At 48.5% G+C, this 12,289-nt stretch overlaps 1 protein-coding gene across 11 annotated transcripts in view; it reads right to left on the minus strand.

The window, feature by feature from the left end:
- ATG7 (autophagy related 7) overlaps nt 1-12,289 on the minus strand; it is a 384,864-nt gene that overhangs the window by 257,386 nt on the left and 115,189 nt on the right. For 9 of the 11 annotated variants that reach the window (XM_070463447.1, XM_070463445.1, XM_070463448.1 and 6 more), the window contains exons 2-3: nt 3,025-3,197; nt 2,505-2,559 (exon numbers count right to left, since the gene is read on the minus strand). The exons of 1 other annotated variant lie outside the window; for it this stretch is intronic. In XM_070463447.1, coding sequence (XP_070319548.1) covers nt 2,505-2,559; nt 3,025-3,184 — 215 coding nt within the window. In that variant the 5' untranslated portion in view covers nt 3,185-3,197. The remainder of the gene's footprint in view (nt 1-2,504; nt 2,560-3,024; nt 3,198-12,289) is intronic. One more of the 11 variants, XM_070463441.1, reaches the window with a different exon arrangement.

Consider the following 12,289-nt stretch of genomic DNA (forward strand, 5'->3'; position numbering starts at 1 on the left):
CCCGATCTGGGAAGATCCCACATTCTGCAGAGCAGCTAAGCCCTAAGCCCGTGCACCACAGCGATGAAGCCTGTGCTCTAGCGCCCACGGGCTGCAACTGCTGAAGCCCACGCACCCTATAGCCTGTGCTCCGCAACAAGACAAGCCCCCGCAGGGAGAAGCCCACTCGCCACAGCTAGAGCAAAGCCCACACGGCGACGAAGCACAGCCATAAATAAATACATCAAATTATACATTAAAAAAAAGAATAGACAGGAGTGAGGGCAGCTTCTGAGGAATGTTGGACCCTCCGGGTTATACTAGAACTACACTACCCCATGTATTAGCCTCAGGTAATTTAAGACTGTACGCTGAATGCATTTTCCTCATTATTTTGTGATTGCTCCGAAGTCAGTCAGTCTTTGCCGATGCAGGAGAGAGATGACTAGGATTTTTTGCTTTGCCGCGCAATCACAAGGATTTATTATGGAGCAAGAAAGCTCTGAAGGGAACAAGAAATATCAAAACACATCTTTTAAAGGTGCAAAGACTAACATCATTTTCGATTCAAGTTGTGCAATTTAGTTTCACAATTTGATTGTGACAGAGGAATAAAATGTATTGACTTTTCAAGAGATTTTTTTGTTTTCAAATTCCAGGGAAACTTCATTTGAAATACCCTAATCTTTGACTAACCAGTCCCATCACTTCATGGCAAATAGATGGGGAAACAATGGAAACAGTGATAGACTTTATTTTCTTGGCCTCCAAAATCACTGCAGATGGTGACTGCAGCCATCTTAATTTCATCTAAATTTCATATTAAAAGACGTTTGCTCCTCATAAGAAAAGCTATGACAAACCTAACAGCATATTAAAAAGCAGAGACATCACTTTGCCGACAAAGGTCCATATAGTCAAAGCTATGGCTTTTCCAGTAGTCATGTATGGATGTGAGAGTTGACCATAAAGAAGGCTGAGTGCTGAAGAATTGATGCTTTTGAACTGTGGTGTTGGAGAAGACTCTTGAGAGTCCCTTGAACAGTAAGGAAATCAAACCAGTCAGTCCTCAAGGAAATGAACCCTGAATATTCACTGGAAGGACTAATGCTGAAGCTGAAGCCCCAGGACTTTGGCCACTGGATGCGAAGACCGGACTCATTAGAAAAGACCCTGATGCTGGGAAAGACTAATGGCAGGAGGAGAAGGAGACGACAGAGGATGAGATGGTTGGATGGCATCACCGACTCAACAGACATGAGTTTGAGCAGGCTCTGGGAGATGGTGAAGGACAGGGAAGCCTGGCGTGCTGCAGTCCAAGGGTTCATTCACAAAAGTCGGACATGACTGACTGACTGAACAACGACGATTCTTTGATTATCTCCATTTTCAGGTGGTCTTTACAAATACCTCTTCATGTTCCCCTTATCCCCCACCCTCACACAGCAAACACATGAGGGAGCAGAAAAAGATGCCTCCCTCCCAGCAGCCTTCAATCCTTCAGTTCTTGACAAGGCTTCTGCTCTGCCCCCAGGCGCAGAATTTAGTTTCTCACACAACCCAGTCAACAATTCCGGTGACTCCAGCATTGAACTCTAACCTTTCCGATTCTGTCAGTGTTGACCCTCTTCCTGAAAACATCATCTCTGGTTCTTCTTCTCCAGCAAGTCACGTCTCTTTGGCGAGTTCTGTGTCTCTGCCCTCCCTGACCAGGTCTGGTCCCTCTCACTGACCTTCCTTCTCCTTCTGCTAGTCTCTTCCTCTCTTACAGCCTCAGGATCTCTACGTGGACGACCCACCCTCCCGGGAGCCAGTGCCTCCCAGACGTTTCTACTGGACTCTGTCATCTCTGACTCAACATGGCCTAAACCAAATTTACCCCCTCCCCAAACTGCAGCCACCTCCTGGCTTCTCGGTTTCTACAGAAAATAAGAAATTGCCCCCAGCTACTCAGACCACAACCTCAGAAATACTGGTCACTTTTCTCTCACCCTTGCTTCCTAAATTGAGCCATGTCTAAATGACTTGGGTAAGTCACTTCACCTTTGCACTCCTGGTTTCCTCACCTGTGAAAGGGAAGAAAACCATGCCTGGCAGGTCTGAAAGGATTATGTCTAGAAAATAAGTCAGTAATTAAGGCAATAAATGTGTTTCTTGTCTCCAGAAACTCCCCATGGTCCCCAGTGAGTTAAAGAAACCTCTGTGAGGACATTATGTCGCATTTCTCTGTACATCCCTACAATGCCTTGCACAGTAACTTGTATACAGAAGTAGTCTAATAAATGCTCACTGCTGCACCTAATAGGCTCTGATAAATACGTGCTGAAAAAATGAACCAGACAGTCCTGAGCACCCAGCACTTGTCTCTGTGCCATGGGAGGTACAAGAGAACCACGAGACACCAGCCCTGCTCACCGGAAGCTTCTGTGGATCGCCCCGCGGCCCACCTACAATGAAAGTTAAGAACCTCACTCCTTGCAAAAATCAGTGTTCTCTATTTTAGACTTCGGTTAAAAAATACTCACAGGTCGAAAGCACTGAACTCCAACGTCAAGCGAGCTGGCAGCCCCGCAGAGTCTCCTGGAAGGAAGCATTTACACGTTCAGTCATGAGTCAGTCACAGCAGCCTCTGCAGCGAAAACATCTGCGGATCGCTTCTCTCCCTGCTGAAGCCCAAAGGGCTCCATCCAATTTCCAGCCACCCGAGCTGAACAAGGACTCAGCGGCAGATGACGGCTTTTGTGAATCCAAGGTACATGCCAAGAATATTGAAGCAAAGATTCACTGGGGAGAGTGTTTCCAATCCCCTTCCCCAGCGATACTCAGTAAAGGGTATTGACTCTTTCGATTAATACACTGGCTTCTCCCTTTCTTTTCCCAATAAGGACAAAAGAAGTGAACATGGGTCAAAAAGTCAGGAAGTAAAGTAGAAACCAGGGGACAGCATTAATGGTAAAAGTCCAGGACATCCCATTCTGAAGGACAGCTGGCCCTACACTGGGCGGAGAAGGTGAGAGAAGAAGAATGGAGTTTCCTATCGCCTACCGTTGTAGTAATAACCCTTAATGTCCTTGGGAGCTTCGTCTAGCCGGTACTCATTCAGCTTCTTCTGGGTCAGCTCATGCCAGAAGCCAACGTCCAAGGCACTGCTGAAGGGGGCGAACTGCAGTCTGGAGAGGCTGGGGTCCCCCATAGCTGCCGCCATTCCTTATCGCCTGCTGGAAACGAAACACGGCAACAATGCACAGAGTAGGGTGAGAAAGGACACCTGTAACCACACTTAATCAAGACAGGCAGAGCAACAGAAAGTGACGGGAGGTCGACAAGCTGCCTGAAGACACAGCTTTGGAAAGCAACCCGGGGATCCTGGCCACATTGCCACATTCAGCCTCTGGGCGACACAACTGACCTCCTGGCCTTCACTTCGGGGCATCTTTCTTTCTCGCGAGCCAGTCTGACTGAGGCTAGTGTTATCCCTTCTTCGAGCCATCCTGTGTGGCCCCAGGAACTTTACAAGCACAAAAACCGGAAGTCCAGCCAGTGAGCAACGCAGCAACGCCAACTGTCAGGGTTCTGAGTGAGGCAGCACTTGAGCACCCCAGCCAAGAAGGATGAAGAAGTTCCCCCACCCAAACCACAGTATCAGAACTGCTCTGAAATCTCACATTTTGTCCATCAAATGAGGGAAATTTGCACTTTACTGTATGTATTTTTTTACTGTAGACTTTTTACTTTGTATTAGGGTATAGCTGACAGACCTAGACAGTGTGTTAAAAAGCAAAGACATGAGTTTGCTGACAAAGGTTCATATAGTCAAGCTTATGGTCTTTCCAGTAGTCATGTACGGATGTGAGAGCTGGACCATAAAGAAGGCTGAGTGCAGAAGAATTGATGCTTTCAAACTATAGTGCTGGAGAAGACTCTTGAGAGTCCCTTGGACAGCAAGGAGATCAAACCAGTCAATCCTAAAGGAAATCAACCCTGAATATTCACTGGAAGGACTGATGCTGAAGCTGAAGCTTCAATATTTTGGCCACCTGATGTGAAGAGCTGACTCATTGGAAAAGACCCTGATGCTGGGAAAGATTGAGGGCAGGAGGAGAAGGGGGCAGCAGAGAATGAGATAGCTGGATGACATCACTGATTCAAATCCTCAAATAAATTTAACCATCCCAGCCAGCAGGCATACATTCAAATTCCCTATGTCCCCTGCAAGCTCTCAGGGGTGGACGGGGAGGGGACACAGACCCTGGGGTAATGGGGTGGTGGTGGTCAGGGAGGCAAAACCCTAAAGGAACTTGTAGTTCCAAAGGCATATGTTGATGAGGTCACTTGAGTCTCCAACTGCCCCAAGACAGATAAGTATGTCTGCAGTGGGATGTATGAACAGTCAAACAAGAGGGGATAAATAAAAGAAGATAGGTCATGTCTACTCAGTGAAGTCTGAGTGAGTTTCGTGCAAAGATTTTTTAAAACCTTTCAGTTTTCTTTTTTTTTTAAACCTTTCAGTTTTCTAAATGTGTTGGATACAGAGAGACAAGGAGCTTTGGTCCAATAGTAATTATATGGTAAAACGCAAGTGAGCACTACCTAAACCTGGTGAAAATCGAGGAAGAGGAGAGGAGGGTGGGTCAGAGCAGGGTGAAAGTTCTGAGCAGGGCCTGGGCACGTTGCGGCCTTGGCAGGAATTCGCAACATCACACATCAGCTAGCACTGAACAAGTGTTTCCACCTCCTTGTGGGCTTATTAAAAAATGAAGATGCCTCGGATCCACTTGCTGGGGAGGTGGGGGTGGGGGGGTGGGATAGGGAGAACGGACAGAGAGGGTGGCGGGAACTGGTGCCCCAGGGGATTCTGATTCGAGTTTGATGCTATCTTGAAGCCTTTGGGACACCGGCACTCTTACCCTTGGAGTCAGAATTTGCCTGCCAAATGCAAGAGACATGGGTTCAATCCCCTGGTCAGGAAGATCCCCTGGAGAAGGAAATGGCAATCCACTGCAGTATTCTTGCCTGGAGAATCCTCACAGACAGAGGAGCCTGGTGGGCTACAGACCATGGGGTCACAAAGAGGCGGACACGACTGAGCATGCGGACACACCGACCTCTAAACCATTTCAAACATATTTAAATGCACCCTTGGCCCATATTAAACAATTTCTGGTTTTCCTATGAAAGGCTCCTTATAGCTTTGTGCTTGCAGGATGTTCACCTTTTTGGGTCACTCCTGTGTTCAGAGGCCCCAGAAAAGTGTGTGGATCCTACGCACTGTGCCTTCAGGGCCCAGTGGAGAAACAGACCCTCACGCTGGTGGCCTGGGGCACACACTATGAGAAACACTGGTGCAGAACACCCTCACAGTCTCCTGCTTGGTTTTGCAGGTTCTTCCATCGCTCCTTTCTCCTCTCTCCCTCCACAACACAGCTGGCATTCTCCTTGTACTGCTGGCTTTTGAAAGCTTGCGTGCTCAGCCTTCTCCTTCGTCTATAAGCTTCCCCCAAAGCAAATTTTTCATTTTATACACCCATTTCCATCTAGATGCCAATGAATCCCAGGATGGTATTTCTAGTGCTAACCTCCAACCATATATTAAAGTCTTCTAAAGGCTGGAATTGAATTTCTCACAGGCATCTTCAGCTTGACAAATTGAAAACTGAATGTTCCTTTCACTAAAATTCTGTCCATTTTCCTGTATGTCCTAGTTTATTAAACAGTACTATCATATAGCCACAAGAAACCTCAAAGTCACCTTCAATTCTTCTCTTGCTCACATGCAATAAACCACTACAGGCTAGAGGATCAACAGTCCTCCGCCACGAGACGGAAGTGGTAGTTACGAGGTACTGGCCAGGGCCAGCACTGCAGCAGCGGCGGCTGCCTGAATTAGCTTCTCCCCAAAGCCCTAAGCCGTGACAGTTCTGGTTTCACGGAGGACGACACTGAGGTTCAGAGAGGTAAAAAACCAACACCCCTGCAGAAGAGCAGCACAAACAGATCTCATCTGAAATCCTCAGTGGGATGGGGCATCGGACCCCTACACACGCTTCACCATCAACCGCAAGTCAGTCTTAAAAGTCGACAGTAACTCATCATCATTTTGATGACCTGCTAAGGTCACCAAGATGTTGAAGAACCACAGAATGCAGCCGGCCAAGCTCCCCTGTCCATGGAATTCTCCAGGAAAGAATACTGGCGTGGGCAGCCAGCCCCTTCTCCAGGGCATCAAAGGTCACCAAGATGAAATTTTACCAGGGCCAAAGGCAAAAGAGAAAACTCTATTCCACACAGCACTTGGGCACCAGGAGAAAGAGGAGGACCGCAGAAGAGTTTGGACTAGAAAGTAATCTGCATGAGAGGCACACCCTTGGGGTTTCCCTGGTGGACCAGTGGCTAAGACTCAGAGCTCCCAGTGCAGGGGGCCTGTGGGGAACGGGTCCAGGAACGAGATCCCACACACCACAAATGAGATCCAGCACAGCCAAATAAATAATATTAAAACAAATGAGGCCCAGGCTTCATTTCTGACATATTTGGTCTTTGAGAAATTCTGAACAGAACCCAAGAGTCCATTTCACCAGAGGATGTGGTTGGTGTCCAGCCGCTGAAGTGCTGCCTTACTGGCTAGGGCGACGGAAAGGTCTTAGGCAACACCAGCAACGGGTGCTTAAGAAGCTGCTGGAAACATCTAAACAGGATACGTGAGTAAAAAGGCATTGCCGAACAACCTATACATCTGTGTCACATTGTCCCTAAACTAGAAGGGAAGACCTAAGATGTAACGATCAGGAGGGAATCCTGGAGAAGAGGACGTGAGTCCCAGGTACAAAGTCATTCATATGTAACCAACCTAGACACAAACAGTACCTGCGTCCTGAAAAGTTAGGCTTGCCCGTGTAACTCCAAATGGTGCAGGAGAGACTTTAGGCCTCGGCTCAGCTTACAAAGCTGAAAGCTTATTTCCATTGATTTTCAATGTTTTATTCAGGATGTGAAACCCAAGAGTTTCACACAAGATGGGACTGCATCACTTCCGGTGGAAGAGGAAAGACTTTGAGGACTTGACTGTAACGAACAAGAACCCCAGCAGCAGAAGAAACCCCGTGGTAACCAAAATATCCAGTGAGGAGTTACCTGAAATAATGCAGATGCATGTCAAGCAATATGAACCCTCTGCATCTATCACCCAAACTTACCAATTTTAGGCTTTTCTAGAAATAAAACTAAGTCACACTCAGCAACTTAAACAAGAGCTCAAAAAACACTACCCTGTGGAACTTTCCAGAAGTTCCTGTCCAAATGGACCTAACCATTGTGTTAGTGCTGTTCTTCACCATGAAATCCCCACAGGACATGTGGAATAGTGGCTGCCTCCCAGGAAAGAAGTTCCAGGGGTCAGAGACAGGGCTGTGGACAGACTTATTTTCACTGTATGTCCTTTTCGCCTTTTGAGTTTTGTACTGTCTAATGTGAAACAGTAACACAGAAATAAGTAAAACAAGGAAAGAGAAAAGCCCTGACCCAACGGCAAGAAGAGCGGGAATGAGAGACAGGTGAGAAGACCAGTTCAACTGTTTTGGTTCACAGAAATAACTCCTGGAAAACCCTAATGCAAGAACCTTGTCCTACTTATCTTTCTCCAGCACTCAGCACAGTGCCTAGGCACTAGATTAGGCACCCAGAACCTGCTGACGTGAAATAACAGCTTTCTTCTCCCCAAAAGAGCCAATGGATGGATGCTGGCTTAAAATTCAACATTCAAAAAATGAAGATAATGGCATCCAGTCCCATCACTTCATGGCAGATAGATGGGGAAACGATGGAAACAGTGACAGACTTTATTTTCTTGAGCTACAAATCCACTGCAGATGGTGACTGCAGCCATGAAACCAAAAGACGCTTGTCCCTTGGAAGAAAAGCTATGACAAACCTAGATAGCATATTAAAAAGCAGAGATATTACTTCACCAACAAAGGTCTGTCTAGTCAAAGCTATGGTTTTTCCAGTAGTCATGTATGGATATGAGAGTTGGACCATAAAGAAGGCTGAGCACTGAAGAACTGATGCTTTCAAACTGTGGTGTTGGAGAAGACTCTTGAGAGTCTCTTGGACTACCAAGATCAAGCCAGTCGATCCTCAAGAAAATCAACCCTGAATGTTCATTGGAAGGACTGATGCTGAAGCTGAAGCTCCAATACTTTGGCCACCTGATGCGAAGAGCCGACTCATTGGAAAAAAACCCTGATGCTGGGAAAGACTGAAGGCAGGAGAAGTGGGCAACAGAAGGCAAGATGGTTGGATGGCATCACTGACTCAATGGACATGAGTCTGAGCAAACTCTGGAAGATAGGGAAGGACCGGGAAGCCTGGCATCTTGCAGTCCATGGGGTCACAGAGTAAGATACGACTGAGCAACTGAACAACAAACAGGAGGCAAGATCTGGGTAGAGTTTAACAGCTATAACCTGACTTGTCCAAACAGGAAGCAGGCTGACCAGAAAGGTGATGCATTTTCCATTGGTGGAAGTACTCGAGCATGCATCAGGCAATCATTTGCCAAGCCATTTTGCACAGAGGTGGCCAGACAAGAACACGGGTTGGCAAGCTTTTTCTGAACAGAGCCAAATAGTAAATGCTTTAGGAACACCAGGCCGAAACAGTTTCTGTCCTATTTTCTTCTTTTTTCACAACTCTTGAAAAACGTTAAAAAAAATCTTTAGCTCATGGACTGCACAAAGAAAGGCCTTGGGCTGGGTGTGCCCTGCGGGCCGTAGTTGGCCAACCCTGGACTAGATGATCTTCAAAACCTGTTGTTGTTTTGATCCTTGGAAGGTACCGATAAGGCATTTTGTTTCTTGGGTGACTGAGATTTGGGGCAGAATCTTTTCAGAGGGCAGGAGAGATGTGCTGAGGGTGAGGTAGATGACAAGGCTGGAGTCCTAGGCCACAGGAGCCATCTACGGCGCCAATCTATCTTGAGGGACTGGCGAACGCAGTCTCCGTAGACCAGTCTCACATAGATGGGAGCATCTAAGCCAAGACACGGCGCATTCGGTCTTCACCCAGGCTCATCACACACGGGAAAGCCCGCGGCAATAGCAGAACTCCGCATCCTCAGCCGGCGCACAGCCACACCGCTGGCAGGCTCCTCCACGCCTTCTCCTGGACCCTTGCTACTGCCTCCCAGCTTCTCCAATGCCACCCTGGGGGGGCCTGCCCCTCCGCACCTCCACCCAACACTGCAGAAAACCAAGCTGCTCAGTACTTGGCTAACTCGCCTGCCGACCTGCCTCGGCGCCCTGTCTGAAAGGCTCTGCCCTGTGTCCCTTCAAGAGGTGACCCGCTCCGGAAGGCCTTCCCAGAGCTGCTGCTCACGCCACCCTCCCCTGCATCCCTCCATCGGCCACTGTGAACACCGCTACCCCGCGGCCCCCTCCACAGTGAGCGCTGTGGGTCCCTCTGAATAAGCACTGAAAATGAAATATCATTTCCATAGACGCTCTGGCATTTGGTTATTTAAGATGCTCAAGATGGATGAATTTTGGCTTCGCTGCTTATCAAGTTAACTGGAGCAGAGGCATCATCCTGGCATGAGTCTGCCCAGCCCTTCTCCCTCGGCGTATGCCGAGAGGACTAGATGCAGCAAACAGCAAGTCAGCATAGGACTTCTGGAAAAGGAAGGAGTAAAACTGGTGGAGGACAACAACAACCATAGAGATTAAAAAACAAACAGACCTACCTTTAGGGACACTAGGCCCTTGATGGGGGGAGAACAGAAAAACAGACCAGCCTAACTATGTAAACATCTCTCACTAGGATTTTTCACCTGTGTGTTCTTGGGGTTTTGTTTGTTTGCTTTGGGAAGGCAAGGAAGGTTTTGTTGTTGTTTTTTTTTTTGTTTTTAACGTTTCAGAGAAAGGATGCTGAAAGCTAAGGTAGCTGGGAGCTGGGTCCTCAGTCAGATTAACCGACGTTGGGAGTTCTGGCCCCACGTCTCACTGGCGGCGCGGCCCAGGGTGGGTTAACATCGTGCCCCGTGCCTCTGCTTCGTCATCTGCAGATAATCATACCCAACCCACGAGGCTGTGGGGAGGGCTAAATGGGTGTCTGGCTGAGAGTCAGCGGCCCATACAGGGCAGCTGCTCTTCATCTTTCTTGTCGCCTCACCCTCCTCCGCCACCAGCCAGATGCGGTCGCCCTTCCCCACGCACTCCCCACCAGATCTTCGTGCGCCTCGAGCAGCCCTCGCTAAGTCTCCCTCTGTCACCGGAGCTCTGCAGACATGGCAGAGGTTTAATTACAAGGAAACGATGGTCTCCGGCTATAGGTCATCCAGGGGAAGTTCAGAGAGGCGAGTGCTCAGAGGTCGGGAGCGCTCTGTGTTCAGTTTCTCGGAGGCCACGCAGGGCCATTCACTTAGCAGAAGTGCCGCCATCACCGCAATTTGGCCCTGAGGCACCATCTCTGGGCCAAAAAAAATGGAGCGGAGAGAGCAGACTTCTCAGGTTCCCAGCTGTGGGGCTTGCGAGCTCTGGCAGTCATTAAAATAAGCAACGAGGCGCATGACCAAGTCCCACTGACAAACCGAGCATGTGCTTAGCTGCTGATGGGTAAGAAGGCAGTGGAGGCCACCGGGAGCGGGGAGGGGGCCCCTCTGGCATATGGAGCCGATGCCCATTTTGCTGGGTAATGATGCTTCTGCAACTTCATGAGGTATGGAAGTCATTTGCCAGGCTGTTAAAGAAGGAAGTTTTTAAAAAGCTCTCCCTTCCAAAAAGGAGGCGGGCGCAAAGTTCCAAACTTAGAAGAAAGAGTAGGTTTTACCAGAAGATGAAAACTCGGGACTCCTACAGGGGAACCAGCTGGTACAGAAGCCTCGATTTCTTTTAAAAACAGCATCAGAGTCAAGATGTTCCCTGAACCAAACTGATGATGTCTCCGTAAGACACCAAGTCACCCCCAAATGGCTTTTTTGGTGACAGTACTATTAGGCGCTGAGAGCTGATGTGAGCAGGCAGGATAACTGCTCAGAAGGTCAGGTTGTCCCTCTCGGCTCCTTGGGTCACCTCTGCCCTGTAAGGACCCGCGTGATTTGCTTCCTCCGGAGGTCAACCGGGGAACCGGCAATCGCCTCCACAGGCTGCAGACTGTAACCTTCAGTCTCCACAGTTACTTCTGAGACGGCTTCTTCCCTGGCTTCAGTTTGTTTTCCCTCTGCTGTAATGACCTCAAACTGCACATGCGACCTGCTCTCCTGTTTGGCCTCAGATCTGAGAACAGACGCCCTGGACACCAGCATTGTGGGGTATGGCGAGCCCATGAGAGAGTGGAGGCTGAGAAAACGTGGGCAGGGAGGGAGAGACAAAGAGAGCACACGAGGAAAGGGGTGGACACCATGCCCACTTTCGAGGCCTCTGCGTCACATCTGCCCATCAGCAGTGTCAACCTGCTCCATTCTTACCTGAGTGACAGTCACTGGATTTACCTAACCACAGAGGAGCCCTCAGGTCAGCCAACAGCCAAAATCCATGATGGCTTCCTAAAAGCTGGCTGAGGTATGAACGATTGTGTCTGAATAACAGTCTTTTTGTTTTCATTTCTGGTGATCTTTAAAAAGTTCTGGAAAATGAGAGGTGCTAAAAAGCTTGGCCAAGCTATTACTTGGCTTCAGGTTTTCAAAATAATTTCCAAAGAGGAGAATATAGATGGATTCTGTAGCCCACCAGAGAGAGACTCTGCTCCCAGGGGAGGCGTCACACAGGCCATTCTTGTTCACATGGCACCTCTGTACAATAAGAAAACTGTACCACTTCCTCAAAACGTTTTACCTCCTTTCCTGAGAAAACTGTTGTAATATATTAAGTTAGCTCAAGACATCTTTGCCCTTCTCTGCCAGAAAACCGTCATTACAAAATACACCCATGACGCCTATGTTCTAAACAGAACCCTATCAGATGTGGCCCCACGTGCAGTCTACAATCTGCTCAACTGTATCCAGCCGCCCTGAGTATTCAGAAAGGCCACCATGGTGTCTCCGAGAACAAGCCATGACAGAGGTACTGCGCTTCTGCTGTGGTCACGGAGGAACCGCAGACAGAGGCGGCGGGCTACGGGGGCCTCAGCAAGGTCGCTGACAGCGCTTCTCCAGACAGCAGTAGGCAAGATGGAGATGTAAGACCCGACACAATTAGAAGGACTTAGAACTGGTAAAATAACCTTATTCAAAGGATGCTGGTTAAGCACTGAACTGACGACAACCAGAGAGGAGCTAACAGGGATGTCTTTGGTTCAGTCTCGGGGCCTATCGAATCTG

The sequence above is a fragment of the Odocoileus virginianus genome, unplaced genomic scaffold (genome assembly GCF_023699985.2).
Source record: "Odocoileus virginianus isolate 20LAN1187 ecotype Illinois unplaced genomic scaffold, Ovbor_1.2 Unplaced_Contig_2, whole genome shotgun sequence".
In the NCBI taxonomy this organism is placed as follows: domain Eukaryota; kingdom Metazoa; phylum Chordata; class Mammalia; order Artiodactyla; family Cervidae; genus Odocoileus; species Odocoileus virginianus.